Here is a 19,052-nt window from a genome sequence, read left to right as displayed (position 1 = left end):
ACAGATTTTTCAATGTTGGCACACTTTCACGATAACTTTATGCATGATCATATGAACATAATTCTTTCCCACCTAAATGTTTAGATTATTAGTTTAAAGCAAGCCGCATTTGCTACGCTCTACCGATTTGTAATGAAAACCAGAACCTTTTGGCTCTGAAGAGCCCACGGTGAGTCTATAGACCTGTCAGTCGCGCTCAATATGCATTACCCCCAAGCAGGAGAGCCCATCGCTATTTCAGACTCTTATATCCAGAGACGTAAAATCACTACAAGCTCCGTACAGGCCGCAGACATGTTGCCGGGCACGATAGACAAATGAGTCTAATTGGGCAGTACTTGTGGACATAAAATGAAAGCTTGCAGGGGTTAATTTGACAGGAGTTTGGCCAAAGGGTTGTGCTCTACAAAGTTGCCCAGTTAAGGCAGCCAGATAGGGTCTGGCTGGAGGTGTCGGGGGGGCCAAACCTCGCCCTGACAGAGTATGGCGGCTGAACCATGAGGGATATGTGTGGACTTTCATTCAGGCCCCCAGACAGTGGCCCCTTGAATGAATGGCAGCTGGGCCCATCCAAGATGGAAGGATTACCAGAAACAGATTTTTTTTTTTTCCTCCAACCACTGAAAGATTTTCATCCATTCACCCTCAATTATAGCCCTTGGAATTGAACCCGAGAACAAACCTTTGCCTGTTTCATTATCTACTCTCTACAATAGAAATGAGGGCCCCAAACCGTGCTAAAGATCTTCCCAAAAGGAGGGGAGATGATGCCTCTGAATCCCCATCTATTACATTTTAAGGTTTTAATTTAAACCCCTTGCTGGGGTCAGAGTCATCGGCAGCTTTTTAACTGCCTCAATCTCAATGCAAATTTGCTCGCACCAAGGTTGATTACCTGCCACTAATAGCATTCTGCACAATGACCTTGTCTTGCCATGTCACGACTCTATTTGCACGTCCAAGCCATTCGTCAAACATGAGGCCATGAGTTTTTTCTAAAGCCGCGGCCCATTTGTTTGAACAAGGGGCTGGGTACTGAGGAGATACAAGATGGGGCCTTTTCACAGGATTTATGCAAAACCTTGTGTACACCGCAGAGTCTCCTTGATTGACGTGCAAAGGCCCGTATATTGGGATGGCAGATGAAAGGCCAGAAGTTACATTACATTTAGATAATCAGAATAATATGACCCCATCTGTTTTGCTCACGGAGTCTATGCAGTGACTTCAGCCGTCCATTTAAATGGCCGGTAGGTGAAGGTCTAATTTGAATTGGCAGCACGAAGAAGTGGAAGGGAAAATGGACTTGTGGCGGCAGCCGACAAATTATTTTATCTGTATCTGATTTGGCCTGTTTTCACCCGCGGTAACGAGGTGAATATTTAAGTCTTGAAGAGAAAATTGGTATTATCCAGAATTGCTAAAATGAAAATCTTGATAGTGTACAGCAGTTTCCCTTTATTTTTGGAACATCCATTTTGTGATATGAACTTGAATGTTGTATGCTTATTATAACACTAGACAGTAGATATCTGACGATATGTAGATAACGTTCTCGCGCTTCCTTCAGTTTCTGTTGCCTTTCCACGCTTCAAGGCAGCAACTAATGATTTCTAGTAGATGGCGGCATTAAAGCTGACACCTGCACACTCCCCAAGTCACCTTGTTCTGTCTATCAATGATATAAATACACAAGAGACCGTTTTATTCCCGAAATAACAAGATGCATTTACAGCAGGCCCCCCTGCAGGCATTTATTCTATGACACACAAAAACAAACATGGAAACGTGACACAGTGACAATCGATTAGAAGTCAACAAATTAACGAAATCAGTCGATTCCGGCGATTCCTCCTCAAACCGATAGTGAAAGTGCGGTGCGGTTTGCGTTTCCTGGTTTTCCCTTTGTTGAGCCGGCTCTTCAGCGTGGCGTGGTTTATGTTCCACATGGAGCGCCGTCTCCGGCTCTTTATTATTCACAGCGGCATCCAAACAAAGACGAAGAGAGACTAATGTCGCACACGCACAACAAATTAAAATCAGGTGCTGCTGCTGCCGTCACTTTGATGTCTGCCAGGGGAAAATGCTTCTCCATTAATCAACGACAATTGCGGTCTCTGCCATTCCTCCAGCCCCGGCATCAGAATGAGGTGTGGGAGAGACACTGCATGCACTGCGAGGGAACTTTCAAACACCTTTTAACGTATTTAGCCCGAAGCGTGTGAATGTTTTTCTGTCCTTATTGGAATTATTCATTTCCCCTCGTCTAAACCTGGCTACCTGGCTCGCGTTATTGGCTAATTCCCTGGCATAATTTGAAACAAACATTCAGACGGTTTAGAGTTTGCAGCATGGTGGGGGAAGCGACGGCGGGGTGGGAAACAATCAATTACTTTACATTTTATGTTTCTTCTTGGACTGTGGCGGACGTGTTATTTCGGCGAGGTTCCCTTGAATAACATTATGTCAGAGAGGCAGAGCGGGTGACAGACTTAAACCAGTTAAGTGTGTGTGTGTGTGTGTGTGTGTGTGTGTGTGTGTGTGTGTGTGTGTGTGTGTGTGTGTGTGTGTGTGTGTGTGTGTGTGTGTGTGTGTGTGTGTGTGTGTGTGTGTGTTTGGGGTGTGTGTGTGTGTGTGTACGCGCCTCTGTGTGTACATACGTGCGTGCCCATGTGTGTATGTACGTGCGTGCCCATGTGTGTACGTGTGTATGTGAGCGCGTGTGTGTGTGTGCGTGCTTGCGTGTACGTGTATACGTGCGTGCCCGCGTGTGGATTTCGGGTAACGGTAACTGCATCCTCCCGGCTCCATGTAGGAGGCCTTCTGTTTCCCCACAGGGCCCTGACACAGCCAAAGCAGATCGTAACTCACTGGGCTATGCTATGCTATGCTATGCTTGAAGCCTGTTGGCGTGGGTAGCTAGCAGGAGCGCTGCGGTCGCTCCATCTCTTCTCTCGCTACGCTGGAGGCATTATTCATTCTCAAGCAAGCGATGTAGCTTAACGATCATCTCCTCGTTGCCACAGTGCTATAGATTTGGCCACAGGAAGCTGGAACCAGCACAAGCAGTTAGAACAAAAATGTCCTTGCAGAAATGAAGGATGCCAGCAGGCCCTCGGAGACGGGCATGCTGGTCCTACTTACTTTTGGAGTCTTTATGCTCTCGTGAGATGTATTGCCTTTTTGTTTACATCTTGGCACCTGAACCAGGGCCTGATGTACACTGCTGACATGGAGTTAGACTACTGATGATATGGCAGGTTCACACATTTTAGCATGTCATGTGTTAGATATGATATGCTTTTGAGCCTATTGGTGTTAAACCCTTCCATCAATAGACAGATGTCCAGAGATTGATCACACTGGTCTCAAGAGATCGAGTAACACAAACGTTGCTGAAGTTCAGTTTTCGGTTCATATTTACATTTCGAACCTATGCCATTCCACCTTGCTCTGGCAACAACACTAACAGACAGCTTCCTCCACACCGACTCACCCAGAGCAATGAGGGTTGGGTTGCCTCTGCAGAAAGCCCCGTCTTAACTTCATTCATAACCACGTCGGTCTAATTGGTGACTGATCAAACACCCTGATGCAGACATCAGTAGCTCCCCCCCAGACGTCATCCCCCCCCCCCCTGCTCGCCGACTTGGCGAGCAGGGTGTGACATTAATGTAGATGAATAAGTAATCTGTTCCCGGCGGGATGCACGGACCTCTGTTCCGTCCAGCATTAAGTGGGCCGTGAGTCGACCAGTTACACCCCTCACCTTGCCGGCCCGGGGAAGACACTTCCCCTTATTGATACGAGGGTGATTTATGGAAGCCCAGTTTCCCAGGCCGTCCGCACTCTGGAGATGGAAGTCTGATTTATGCCCCAGCAACGCTGCACAGTGTCCGGCAGCAAACTTGGGGGAGAGAGGGCTGTTTGTGTGTGTGTGTGTGTGTGTGTGTGTGTGTGTGTGTGTGTGTGTGTGTGTGTGTGTGTGTGTGTGTGTGTGTGTGTGTGTGTGTGTGTGTGTGTGTGTGTGTGTGTGTGTGTGTGTGTGTGTGTGCGCGCCTCACCTGTGTATTTTTCCTTCCTCCTCTGAGGAATCGGTACATCTTCAGATCATTCTGGCTTTTTGATAAGCAGGACCGCGCTCCCTCCCTTCCTCTCCTAGACCCTCTGATATTCTCCCTGGTATTCTGAGCAGCCCTGGCCACATACAGTCTATAAACATAAGCTACGGAAATCAATGCATTATGGATGACTTGGTTAATATTGTAGCGCTTCCTCAGAGTAAACAGGAAAAACAATGCTGCTCCCCAACCAACCTCAATGTTTGACATTGAAGTTGGCTGGGACCCTAAGCACACACTTCCGACTATGTCCTACGCACATCTTCAGTCTAGACAGACAGCCCCTTGGTCATTACAATACAGGTACCTTCCATGCTTTTCCTAGTGCAATGCATATTATCATCTTCCCTACTGCAAGGGGTTCATCCGAAATGGATTCACCATTGCATATTGTTTTCCTGTGAGTGTTGGTGTTTCCTGAGGCTCAGGCCAACAATCTTAAACTCAAAACTCGCGCCGTCTGATTGTGTAAGAAGATGGATTTCATGTTCGTTTTGAGATGAAATGTAGAACTCTGCTATACCATTGTTTCTGACCTTCCCTAACATCTGCGATCAAGGTAATTACAATAAGAACACTCCCAGGGGGATGCGTGCGTGTGTGTGGGCGTAGTAGCATGTGTAATTCTATAGCTATGCCTGCACGGTTTCCTCTGAGACAGAGTTTAATTGGTTGGCCAGGAGAAACATGAGATCAATCTCATTGGATAACACTGGCCTTTGCCATCCCCAGACCCATTTAAAGGGATTTTTATTGATTTATAAATAAGCTTTGTAATTAATGGAGGGTCACAGAGCTGCACATTGTAGCTTGGGTTTTCTACCGAAGAAGACTAATGCTGCACCTGCTGGCTCTCTGCTGGATTCTTTTCATGTTTTACGAATATTAAAGATGATGTATGGGTAGTCATTCTCTGCAGTGACTTAAACATTTCAATTAGGCCAGATTACAAAAGCTATAATGAGGTCTTCTGTAATAAATGGGCTGAAATCACCTCAACTCTGGAATGTATTGTCTAGCAGACTGCAGACATACATTATCCTCGGTGGTGTCAACATATACTAACAGCATTTAACAAAGTAGAACATGGCAAAATCACCTGGTACTCAAACATGGGACAACGTTAAACGTCATCGACTGATCCGGAGTTAACATATTTTGAGCGTTGATGGACGATCTAAAGGGATAGCCCATACATTGGTGCATCCATAGAGCTAAGGGGCATATTTTTGTCACTGTGCAGAATTCCATTCAAGTCCTGAAGGAACAAATCCGACTCCTTGCCCTCTTGTCAAGCCCTAAGTACCTGGTCCATCTAAAAAGTCCCTGTAAAACGCCAGCAAGACGCTCAATGCCACATGAATGCCATTTAATGTCATCCTCAAGAGCCACTAACAAGACCCTCATTCTAAATGACGTTTAATCTGTTGTTCCTTGCCATTCTGCACAAGTGGTTCAATTGTGTGTTTTCAAGTGCGCGTTCTAAGGCACGCCGGAGCTGCGTTATAATGTGCCCCTTGAATAGCCTGAGATGGTCGTCATCCGCTTATGCACATTATCTCGGAGAAGCATGCTGCTTCTTGGCTCTCCTTCACACACACTGCGGGTACAGAGGGTCAGAGAGAGTGGGAATGAGAGAGCTGCATTGGCTTATACACCCTCGGATGAACCATTGCTTTAGCTGGGATATTGGGGTGTGTGTGTGTGTGTGTGTGTGTGTGTGTGTGTGTGTGTGTGTGTGTGTGTGTGTGTGTGTGTGTGTGTGTGTGTGTGTGTGTGTGTGTGTGTGTGTGTGTGTGTGTGTGTGTGTGTGTGTGTGTGTGTGTGTGTGTGTGTGCCACGCGGTACACACTTGCCTACTCAGTATCTCGTCGTCTGAGATTTCAAACATTGATTGCCTCCCTTTTGAAACAGACAGCGGTATCTTTCCCCATTTTCTGCTCTGCCAGTTAGTAAACTGCTTTAGCCTTGCCCCGCAAGCGCATTTCCATGCATATAATATCAGATTTATGGGACGGGACGCCAAGGTCCTCCTCTATATATCATCCCCCGTGTGTCGGGGGCTTTCATCAGAGCTCTGACACGCACGGCGGGGGGCTGGGTCAGGTGGTTCCAGACGGCTCGGAGGAGACGCCCTGTGGAAAATGGCAGGCGAGATTTAAACCGCGGCTGACGCTCAGGGCTCACGTTGATTTGTGCTTTGAGGTGTAGCGCGTCGGAGGACACGCGAGAACCCGTGTGTATCCGGGCGCCTCACGGGCCACGCCCCCCCCCCCCCCAACCCCGGTCGTGTTTCCTTTTTTTTTTTTTTTATGAGCGTGCATGTCAATGAACGTGACCTTTTGAGTACGTTGGCATGTCCTACCAGTCCCCAGAGGTGGCCCCGTGAAGACGCCCGCTCCATATCAATGAGCTGATGACTTGCATTGGAGGGGAATCTGTGGCTTCGCATCGCCTCCCTCTTTGGGCCGGCCTTCATTCGTGAAATATAGATTCTATGAATCATTGAAATCACCTGAATGTTTTTAACTTGAGTTTTTATGATTCTTGAAAGCTGCTTGTCGATGTCAGTTGTTGTGGAGGTAAGTTTTGGGGTCCGTATATCAACCTATTGGAGTCACTATTTAACCTGTATTGTTCAACTTAAAACTGTAATACTCCCAGTGGTTTACTATAAATATAACTAACTGTAACGTTTTGGCTGTGCTTCAAATGAGACTGATGTTTTATAAGGCATCAATCAAACCGTGCCACAGTGCTGGCTTAGCAAATGATAGACGGGGCAGGTAATATTTCATGACATTTTGAAGCATAGATATTCATCATATTTATACAAAAATAATACAATTCTGGAGGCCACTCTACTATACATAATATTTAAAATGAGCTGTTGGAGCCTAAATTGACATCCAGGGAATTGATGGCTTCCTTGTTGCGTTGACTTCAATCTTTAATTCAATTTGCACTGCCAAGAGTGTGTGTGTGTGTGTGTGTGTGTGTGTGTGTGTGTGTGTGTGTGTGTGTGTGTGTGTGTGTGTGTGTGTGTGTGTGTGTGTGTGTGTGTGTGTGTGTGTGTGTGTGTGTGTGTGTGTGTGAGCGTTGTATAATATCTTGTTTGTCTTTTAGCTGTTCATCTTGGGTAATTCTGTCCAATATTTTCAAGGGCTTATTTGTAAGTATTAGCTTGTATTGGAGTATCTCGCATCATTTGGACTTCCTGTTGTAATAAAGGTCCAATAAAAGGAATGCAGTGTGAACCAAGAATTCCAAGTTGGCCAATCATTTTCAGACTCTTATTTTATAGAAGCACCTTGGACAGACTCATCCTTTATTTAGCGTTAACCATCATGGCTCTGGACCAAGCTGTGCTGCATAGCAAATAAGGTCACAGATGTTTTATTTATCGCCAATGATCCCTCTACTACTGATTCTGAATGGGTATATTTTGTAATATACTAAATTCATTGTCCAAGTTCACTCACGAATAACTAACAAAATACACTCTGCACAACTCCCTTTCTGTGGTTCACAATAGGGTGTATTCACCGGCACTTTTTGCACTAATGTTTCATTCACAAATAAACATGTCAGTCTACATGCCAGAACACATGGTGGTATGGTGGGCTTGGCGTCCATGCAACATCTACAGGCTGTAGGGATAATCCCAAAGTACATAATATTTTTTAGTGCCGTCGTTTTGGATTATAATGATTTTGAAAGTACACCCCAGAAAATCTACATTTTCAACAAACGTAGGCCTAATGGATGTAATGAGACCGTGCCGTAGAGCAGGTTTGATCAAAATGTCTCTGCTTTCCTCGGTTTGTGCAGATTCTGGTTCTGCTGTAGCATATCGTTAATCTCATAGCCTAATTGCCTCAGTCATATCATGGCCAAATTGTGATGTCTAACCTAACTCTACTCTCCTAACGCTGCTGATTCACTGTGCCTCATTGGCTATAACCTAAGCCAATCAGAGTGCTGTTTACATTCCATAATCCCATCTCCCTGAGTCATCTATTTGACTGCTGCATTTTTGACGCTTAATACAAGAAGATAAACCTTAAAATATGACGTCAATTATGCAATGAGGGTAACGTATCCGAAGGTATAATGTCCATTTTACATGGATTACATATCTATTGTAAATTGTGAGGTGGAACATTTGAGGTCCTGTGAGGGGTCCCAGCGTGTCAGGGCGTGGCTCCGGGTGCCAGGGCGTGGCTCCGGGTGTCAGGGCGTGGCTCCGGGTGTCAGGGCGTGGCTCCGGGTGTCAGGGCGTGGCTCAAGGTGTCAGGGCGTGGCTCCGGGTGTCTGGGCGTGGCTCCGGGTGTCTGGGCATGGCTCCGGGTGCCAGGGCGTGGCTCCGGGTATCAGGGCGTGGCTCCGGGTGTCTGGGCGTGGCTCCGGGTGTCTGGGCGTGGCTCCGGGTGTCTGGGCGTGGCTCCGGGTGTCTGGGCGTGGCTCCGGGTATCAGGGCGTGGCTCCGGGTGTCTGGGCGTGGCTCCGGGTGTCTGGGCGTGGCTCCGGGTGTCTGGGCGTGGCTCCGGGTGTCAGGGCGTGGCTCAAGGTGTCAGGGCGTGGCTCCGGGTGTCTGGGCGTGGCTCCGGGTGTCGGGGCTTGGCCCCGGGTGTCAGGGCGTGGCTCCGGGTGTCAGGGCGTGGCTCAAGGTGTCAGGGCGTGGCTCCGGGTGTCAGGGCGTGGCTCCGGGTATCAGGGCGTGGCTATCGGGCCCGCCCAGCAGAGCGTGTCAGTTGGGCCTTGGGCGGCTCGGTGTCGACGCCGCCGCCTCTGGCGTCCTCCGTTGTGTAACACGGTCTAACGTTCCTGCGGCAAGAAGGTTTTCTCCTCCCCTTGTGTTCCCGCAAGACAAAACAAAAGGAGACAGGGGGGGGTTGGAGTTTTTGCCTCTGTTAAGGTTATGTTGTTGTAGTCTGGGTCAAGTGGCCACTCCTCAGATTCTGTCTGGCTGAGTCACAACATCTGCTGGCCACCATCGCACACAACAGCACATATCGTCCAGAGGGGTGGGGGGTGGGGGGTGGGGGGGGGGTGTGTGTGTGTGTGTGAGTGTGTGTGATAGTGTTATTTTTAAATGCTCTTTAACTTTTGAAAGTCAGTTCTTATTTTAGTTTAGCCTCACAAGATTTGAAATGGGATATTTGGAATTGAATAATTGTTTGGGTGAACCTTTCTGTTGCGGAAGACTTCTAATATCTATTGATCCGTTCAGCCCTGTCCAATACTAAGTATGGATACTCTCCAAGATCGAATAAGAGGGCAAATTAGCCTGTTAATCCTTTGTCGTTAGTTGCAATCTCCGTTCCCCTTGCCCAGTTTGTCAAAACTCCTTAATATGCATCCCTCTCGATTGTCACATTGATTTCCAATTCTTAGTCTGACCATTTTTGAGTAACGCTTAAGTACACATCCGACCCAGCCTGTATACAAATAACAATCTGTGACGGGTTGAAGACCAGTCAGTGCTGAGTTAAAATATCGTAAACTCACCGCCGACAATCTTCCTTCGGTTCTAAGATGGAACGATGTGTGTAGCGTGCTCCCATATCACTACTTACCTTTCTGTGAGCGTGTTAACCTTAACTTATGTGTTCGGGATGAATTCGCCTCTCATCACAGTTAGAAGGGGAGGTGTGGGAGCCATTATCTTTGGTCTATGTAAAGCCAGGCATGTTGATGTGCTGTTCTGCGCTGAAAGGCTGTTTTTGCAGCCGCACTATGCGCTGAAACCCCCTCACCCCACTCACACATGTTTGTTTTCTCTGTTCTCCACAGGTTTCTCTATAGGGTGGTCTGGGGAGTCTGCTTCTACCATGTTCAGGAACAGCTTGAAGATGCTGCTGACAGGGGGCAAGGCCAACCGCAAGAGTCGGGGCAGTGGTGAGTCCGATCGTACTGATAATTGGATATTTTCTGCCGATGATCAACTTTTCAGGGGTTTGTGCTTTGTAGGTCCTGGGGTTTCGAAACCATGACCTTCTTGCTGTGAGGTTGTCATTCTAACTGTGCCACTGTGCTACACTACTTTCTTTAAATAAAATCTCCAGCAGTAAACCCTGACGCCCCTGCTGGTCGATAACCCGGTCTTCAGTGGCTGGTTGCTTTTGTTTAAAGGGGCGCTGCACTCGCTATATTTTTAAATATTACCTTGGTTTTTTTCTTCCGCAACAACCTTTTTCGAAACTGCGGAGGAGTTGGACCATAGGATAATGGAAAATGGATAATGCACATCCTGGACCAAAGATGTCGATGATCGGGCTCTTCCGTTTTATTTTTTAACGGGAACATTGGATTGTTTGAAGCAGGGAAACAGTATTGTCTAGTAAGTTTTGATCCTTTGTTGTTTAAGTCGGTATATTGGAAAGCAGTGAGAAGATGCAGTAGTTGTGCTGTTGGTGGATGTCGATTTTGTTTGTTTTTTAATAATGGTTCCTGGCTGCTGCCTGGTAAAGTAATAGCATCACATGCTATTGATTAAACCAACCTGACGTGTTGCTAAATGCTACATTCCTGCGGTTGAAAATACCAGTCTACTCTCAGAGCATGACTAACCTGAAGCTACTCATTACATCATTTGAAATGCTGGTGAAACGTGAGTCCTGAAGATGGTTCACCAAGCGTTTCATTTGGCAACTACTTCCGTTGTTTTAATGCTACACTGATGGCTTTGCATTCATATCAATTCATCGCACTATGTTAGGCTTTAAGCGCACATACAATTATTGTTGACATCCTGGATTAAAGCTGCTTTATCTGGATTTCTATGCGATATCCAATGCACTCTGCGGATATAGAGCTTATCTTGTTACTGATATCATGAATATGGATGTTTGGTTTGGTTTATCTCAGCCTGGGGTCTGGGGAAGGCTAGGTCGATCCCCGTACAGAATGTGTGCACCTAGATGGACACCAAGGTTTGAGGAAGCTTTCTAGCAAAGGGAACCAGCGATTGAAACCAAAATGGCGAGCACTTATAGGCCTCTGCATGTGGAAAATTCCATAACAGTATTGTTAGTGTTTTTTATTTTTCAATCTCACACTCTGTCGCTTTCTTGCACAAACAAAATGGATGATTCATTCATTGGTTTGGGAAAAACACATTTACGTTGCCTTGACAAGTGAAGAACGAACCTAAGACGAAAAATGAAAAATAACTGATGTGTTTCCATATCTGTATTATGTATAAAAAAAATAGCATTAGCATCTTGGCCTTGCGATTGTAAATAGTAAATGGACTGCACTTATATAGCGCTTTTCTAACCAGAGGCCACAAAGCGCTTCACAGCTATTGCCTTCCATTCAACCATTTATAGACGCATCCGCACACCGACGGCATCAAACGTTTCAAGGCAACCGCCAGCTCGTCTGATGCAGAGGTGTGTTGCTCAGGGACACCTTGACAATCAGCCAGTGGAGCTGTGGATTCAAACTAGCAGCCTTCCGTTTCCCAGCCAACACGCTCCACCTCCTGATCCACATGCCGCCTCATGAGCTAGCAGTATCACACGGCATTGCTCAACCAACAGGGGCTCCGCAGTGCTAACGATTGCTAATGTCGCTAGCTATAGCAGATGGCAAACTCGTCCTACTGTGTAACAGCTTGATGCTCACACCTTATTCAGGTGTGTAAAATATGTCTTTACGGGCTACACCGCAAAAAAAACAACCTTGTCTTCCGAGAGCGAATGGATCGCATTTGTTGGTATAGCGTACAATACATGTGCTTCTGTGACTGAAAACCCTCCAAATGCTCCCATTTAGCCGAACGTGGGGGGAACCTTTAATGTGACTGGAGAGCCCACGTCCAGAGCAACCCTTGGGCCTGCTTATTACCACTCAGTGTGGAACGGTGCAGAATAGCGCTCATTCAAATGGAATATGTTTCTGGTTTATTGCCTTTTGACAGCAGATATAGCCACCTCCCCACACAACCCCGCTCTCCTGTTCAGCCTCCCTACAGACTGCTGCCTTTATTACAAGCAGTGTGAGAATGGGCAAAATGAGGGATGTGCTCCAGCTACCACATTGGCTTACTGGTGGTATGAATTAATCTTGATGTGGCTTCTGCGTCTTAAATCTGCCCAGAGCTGGCGATGCGAACGAAAAAAGCTAAAAACATACCCCCACATCCCCTCCGCTTTGACTCATTTAGACGGTGGCGGGTGTAAGAAATCCATATCGGAGGCTTTGGAACACCTTCACCGTGGTAAAATGATGATAATGAACGGCGATGCGTTGCTTCATTACAAAGGGCTTACTCGTGGAGGGGGTGTATGTCACCGCTTAGCAGTGGGCGTGTCTCAACCTCCACATACAGAACAGACATAACCCTAAAGAGTCATTAGTCTCTGCTCTTTATTATCAATTTAAGACTGTGTCACTGTGGTTTGAGTCGACCCTATACAGTGCCCTGACAAGGGAAGCAGATCCCCGTTCCGTGCTTTGATTTAATACGTCAGCACGTAACCATATCAGCGCATAATAACCTCGACTCTCCCCCTGTTCCAACAAGGTGAGTCTGACATATGGTAGCGTTTCCTGCAGAGTGGACGGTTGGAGGAGGGTGGGGGTGGGGGTGGGGGTCGAGAGCAGCGTTCTTTGAAAAAAAGGCGTAGTCGAATACATTACGCAGCACAATTCCTCCATCACTTGATTGCTATTATGGTAACGGCACTTAGCTGGACGTTTCCATTTTTCTACATCATGTGTCATTATTTTGTCATCCTCGGCCACAAAAAACATACTTATTAATATTAATCCTTATCCTATTAGTCCTTAAACTGAAATTAACAACCCTAGCCGTAAGACGACCAGGAGTACTGGCCTACAACAAGCTTACTGTGATTTGACCGCTTAAGCACAACTTGTATCAAAATGTTTCATAGCTTATTGGAATTTGAACCTATTATTAAAAAAGGCAACGCTACCAATTTCAGCAATATGGCCCTGAAGATAAAGAAGAAAGTAAGAATGTAGTCCATGAAATGTTTAAATAAATAAAAACCTATTGGAATTTTATCACAGCTTTGAGTTGGTGTACATATTTGTCTTGTTTGTGATGAAGAGAACTGTTCATTTCAATACACACATCGGATTGACTCTTGAAAGTTTAGTTTTGCATTCATCCCTCATAGTCTCGGAATATTTGAATTTGAGAAAATACAATTGCATTAGAGAAACTGTGATAACATAAGCCTGATGAAATACGAGCAGAACGAGGAACGGTGTGTGTGTGCGTGTGCGTGCGTGTGTGCGTGCGTGTGTGCGTGCGTGTGTGGAGGTTGAAAAAACAAACAATGGTTGTTCGCGTGCGTGCTGTCGCTCACTATCCCTCACTGTCACTCGGGCTCAAGGACGCTGTGACGGACGGCGCCGTTCACGGTGCCCTTTCTGCGGGCGCTCGCTACTGAACGAATCTGAGGAGCCGTGTCTCCCCGAGCGACTGCTGCTGAGGTTCTGACACCCTGAAGCACGAAGCCAGCTTCCCCTCCGCCAGGGTGGCGTGACCCAAACAACTGAGTGGAATCGCGTTGTTTTTAACAAAGCGAAGCAACACAGAGTGGGAATGTATGTATTCCCACTCTGGAGATGTCTGTATTCCCACACATGCATTCCGACATACCTGTGTGTGTGTGTGTGTGTGTGTGTGTGTGTGTGTGTGTGTGTGTGTGTGTGTGTGTGTGTGTGTGTGTGTGTGTGTGTGTGTGTGTGTGTGTGTGTGTGTGTGTGTGTGTGTGTGTGTGTGTGTGTGTGTGAATGTTTATTTCTGAACTTTTTTTTCCGCAGCTGACCCAACATGGCCGTTGGGCTTCAGACTTGTTTACCCACAATGACGCTGTATTTTCGTGAAATTAATCCCAAAACTTTTTTTTAGAAATACAATTTTAATCCTTTTTTATTTTTGTGTGTTGTCCTCCAGTTAGAGGAGCAGGCTTTCCGGACCTTAGAGAACCTGCTGTTAGCAGATATAGGGCCGCGCCCCCATCCCTGTTTGCTTTCCGCTGTTTGTGTGGGCGGGTTTGAACTAGCTTACAGAAGAGAATCCTCCAGTGCTTTTATATCTTCTGCTGTCACTTTGTAGGGGGTCTACTTCAAATGAATGCTGTGTCCTCAACTAGACCATGGTTTTACACACACACACACACACACACACACACACACACACACACACACACACACACACACACACACACACACACACACACACACACACACACACACACACACACACACACACACACACCGAGAGAGAGCGCGCTCTCACTACCTCCCAAGGTTGGCCCAATGACTGGTTGTATCTTTCCTGACTTATCAGCTTATTGCAGACAGAGGCCGCTGCAAAGCTGAATCCCTGTCACTGTGATTCCTTGGCAGAAGCAGTGTTTTATCCACGGGCGTCCAGGGTATTTCTTTTATCTGTCCCCTCGGCTGTTGAAATGAGTCCAGTCGTAATTATTTGGCTTTGAAGTCAAGGCTCAATGTTGGAGCAACGTGAGAGGAGGTCTTGGAATGTTGAGGTCTTGATTATCTACCACATTTCGTAGCTTACTCTGAAACCATACCTGAACCTCGTAAAAACATCTGCCTCTCTCTGTCATTGGCCCTTGAACTTTGCCCTTTTATGAATATGTCTAGAGGAGAATCGTTTTGTGGGGTTTCTGAAATGGTGTTAGGATTTATGGTCACGATTTCTGGTGGACTGTGGGTGGACTGGAGTATGTAGCTCTCGCTCGTCTACAGTAGAGATTCCGGTGTGCATTTCTATTTTTAATCCAATTGGCAAGTCCTGTTTACTTGCAAATTAAAATATATAATTATTTAGTATAATATTTTTTATCTTATTATTTTCAATAAAATGTAATCATACACCTTTTGAATTTGGTACATTTAGCTGAACTGCTTGAAGTCAAACTAAGACTTACTAAGAGCTTTTGGAATAACTTGTACACAATCGTATCGTATTATTTATTCCACTCTTCAGAAATTGGATTTTATTCCCTGTAGTGTGAGAAAGCCCCCCCCCCCCCCCCCCCCCTACATTACGAATCACAGCTTGAATCCTTTGAAACAACACTATATATATTTATAAATGATCTTTATCAAGTTCAGACATTTGCCGCAACTTTTAAATACCAAAATTCTGGAATATGTAACACTGTCTGTCTCACATGAGACCAAAACGATTATATAATAATACCAACATGGCAGAAAGCTTTTCATCCTGGTTCCCAGCTCCCCAGTACTGCTCTCCAGTAATGGAGTCGTCCGGCCAGTCTTTGGTTCCCCCATGTCTTTCCCCGAGCCCAGCAGCATGTTTTAAAATTCAGACAGCATTTAAGATCATATGCGATGGTTCGCTATGAACTCCTAATTAGGCTCGGGCGGCATCGTATTTGCAGTTTTAAAAATGCAAATGTGTATTATCTCATTAGGATCAAAACAACCATCGACCCATATTTCTGGTCTGGCTCACAGTCAAGAATATTTGGGTACCGAATCTGACCCCCGGCGGGCGAGGCGGTAGCTCAACACACTCGTGTATATCCCGTCTCTGCCTCCAGGGAGCACCCACTGCCAGATGGACGGGTGCCTGACTGCCTGTGTTGTATTATTGATGCGCTGGGAGACCCCGCAGTTTTCCCAATGAACATTCCAAGATGACAGAGGGAAAAACGGCCTCTCTGGGTTTGACACTTGTGGTCCTTTTTGCAAAAATGTTCCTCTGATCACAGAGACTAATGAAGGCTGGTGCTCAGCTCAGCTCCCTCCCTTTGTGTCGATTAGCTTAGCTTTTCACTTATTCAACTGACGTGTTAATCAACCGAACAACTTGACATGTAATGAGAGTCTTGAGTCGAGATGCACTTTTAATTTGACGTAGGTTTCTGTCTGTCATTAAGTAAAGTATTTGTGTTTGTATGACCCTGAACCCCATCTCAAAAGGCATCATGAGCAAACATTTGATACATTACAAACACTAAAGAAGCAAGTATTTGCTTCTTTATATTTAATATGCATACATTATGCATATCTGATATGCATACATTATATCCAGTTATCAAATAGCTGATGGACCTTTCCTCAACCACATTAAGTGGATTTACCGGAACATTCCAGTCATCTCACTAGAAGGCACCAGGTGCTGGACGGGAATCGAATCTGTCCCGCTAATCACTCGACTCTTAATTGATGGCTCATGTGCCACAGTGGCTGGGAAATATAATTAGAGATCATCACACCGGCTAACAAGCTTCCAGCTCACAAGTCATAAGGAGTGACGCAATAACTCTATCAAACGCTTCCATTCTAACTCGCATCGTAGCCACCTGCAGCAAATCATTAGGTAAAGTCACATTTTGTGTCAGCCTCTCCCTGCTAACTGCCGATGGCCCAGTGTACTCCTTCGGGTGTTTATAGTCGTTGTCTCTTAAAGGTTAACTGTGCAATATCACTCCCCCGGGCACGGCCTCTGTCACTCTGCTTCACTCGTCCAAACGATATTACACCTTCGATTGCAACGTGTGAATCTGTTGACCGAGGGCCTGATTTCTGGAGTCTTTGGAAGAGCATTGATAAGGACTAGCTATCACCATTGTTTGGAATGGCAATACCACCCTTCAACCTTAACCACGCAGACTTGACATGTGTTCAGCATTTCATGGTTCCATTGTTTTACTCTCCCTTCCGATAAGGAAAGCACTATATATTGTTTTCGGATCAAAATCGCGATACATTACATTCGTATCGCTGGATGAGCAACGTTATTAATTCTTTTCATATTTTTTTCTGAAAAACGTCATATTGCAATGCGTACCGCACAAAGACAAAGTATCACAACCCGATTTTATTTTTTTCCAAAATCGTTTTCCGATAAACCTTTAGTAAAACATTCATTCATTCTCATTGCCAACCGATATTTTGCCAAAAATGCATTTCTGTGTATTCTTTTCCTAGTTAACGTTCTGCAGCAGGCACAGGATAATCACTAGTCTCCATGAACGGTCCAAGGTGTAGGCCACATGAAGCCGTTTCCCATATGGTAGCGTCACATCGGTACAGCATGGTGGCTACGCTAACAGGAGATACTCTTGGCTTATCCACCGGGCGACAGATTGGCCCCCGTGGTCTCCCCAGAATGGGCCCTTCCGCTCTGGATTAATGAACCGGCGAAAAACATGAATGGAGGAATCTCAGTACTAGGTTGACCAGGTCCTGGTAACAAGTGGGAAAGCTGTACCCCTGCAGAGATATGTCGTATTGAACTCATATTTGTAATGACTAAACAAATGTATTATGTATATTTTGGATCACACAATTATTTTGTCAATTGCAATTCATTGACAATGCAGTTTATCAACGACAAGTGTTTTTATTAGGTTGCAGGATGACATATTACACCTTTTTTAGGACATTCACCTCAGTGCTTGGGCTGTTGAAGAGCTTTAACTGGTAGTAAAAGTCATATATTTCTTCTCCCTCAAAGTGACCTAGTGTTGTCACTGCAGTATAAACTGGATCAACCTGCAGAAGGGCAGCTAAAGCTCTGAATGAATGGCATTTCAAAGATTCTCTGGAGATCAATAAAGGGAGAACCCAACACCAGGTATTGTCGATATAAAATATAATTACTACTCTTCTTCTTTTCTGCTTCGGTCATCGTTTTTTTATTATTCTCTCAAACTTTAATCGGGGTGAGTTTGGCATGTTGTGCATGTAATGAGCGATGACAACGGGGGCCGTAAGAACAGAAGACCTCTCGCTTACCGGTGACCTCATCACCGGGCGTTTGGCTCTACAAAGCTTCCAGGAAGTGCCCTTTCGCTGAGGATAAGGGACAATATAGCATCTATCAGGCAGACGCTTCAACCCCCGCAGAGGCAGGCTGACCTCATCAGGGAGCCATCTTTTTGACCGGCCATCATGGCAACAAAGGTGAGCGAAAACACAAGCCCACCAAAGGTCAGAGACAATTTGTTCGACTGACTCGAGGGTGGGCTTGGAGGTGGCGAGGTGTCTAAGAGACTTTCTGACCCAAATGTCCACCGTGGCACGGTTATCTCTTTGTACATGTGGGTGGCACACTATTGGTTTCCCATTATGGTTCAGGAGCACCACTTGATCCACGTTCCACCTCTGTAGTGGGTCTTTACTCGCCGACCTAGCTGTGGGTCCGCAGAACAAAAGCATGAGGGGAAGGTTCAAACTGGAGTCACAGCAGGACCGGCCAGTGGTGCCGCTGGCTGAGGGGGCAGGGAGTGTGTGTTCCTGTCAGGGGCACATGGGAACACACCCAGTGCTTTCCTTGGCTTTCCTGTTCCACATGGCTGCCCATTTGTTGGTTTCATCCATTGTTTAACCGTCTGTGGAATTACTTCTTGTCTGCCTCCGAGAGGTTGAGATACAGTTAATGTACATGTTGCCGCAAGGCAACTCAAAACAAACCTCTTTTCTCTCATGTAGTTCTGACTTTTTGATTGTATCCATATTTATCTTGCTAGGGTCACATGAGAAAGTATGTAAATTAATTGAAGCATCTTTAATTGAATTCTGATATTTATCAAACAAGACAACCTTGGGATTTGTTTGAGTAAACCACTACTACTACTACTACTACTACTACTACTACTACTACTACTTCACAATAATAGAGGGACAAGCCATCAGTCGTGATCTTACTGAATCACTATTATCATGGTAAACAGTTTCATTACTTTAAGGATACTCTCTAGGACAGTTGTAAGGTTGAATGTCCCTCCTCTGTTGCGGTGGACTGGTTCTGATAGCCAGGTACCCGCTTGGCCGGTGGGATCTTATTACAACAGCGCACCATGGCAGAATAGAAGATGGGGGGCAAAGGGCTGAATCACACACCCTGGCCTGCTGCTGCTGCTGTGCCCTCCCATTGACACC

General features: G+C 45.9%; 1 protein-coding gene across 1 annotated transcript in view; it reads left to right on the top strand.

The window, feature by feature from the left end:
* Positions 1-19,052, top strand: part of tanc2b (tetratricopeptide repeat, ankyrin repeat and coiled-coil containing 2b) — a 109,110-nt gene that overhangs the window by 20,356 nt on the left and 69,702 nt on the right. Inside the window, 1 exon segment of the mRNA XM_056577589.1 lies at positions 9,918-10,022. Within this exon segment, the coding sequence (XP_056433564.1) occupies positions 9,956-10,022 (67 nt within the window). The 5' untranslated portion in view covers positions 9,918-9,955.

The sequence above is a fragment of the Gadus chalcogrammus genome, chromosome 18, assembly GCF_026213295.1.
Source record: "Gadus chalcogrammus isolate NIFS_2021 chromosome 18, NIFS_Gcha_1.0, whole genome shotgun sequence".
Classification (NCBI taxonomy): domain Eukaryota; kingdom Metazoa; phylum Chordata; class Actinopteri; order Gadiformes; family Gadidae; genus Gadus; species Gadus chalcogrammus.
This window is presented reverse-complemented; position numbering and strand designations above follow the sequence as displayed.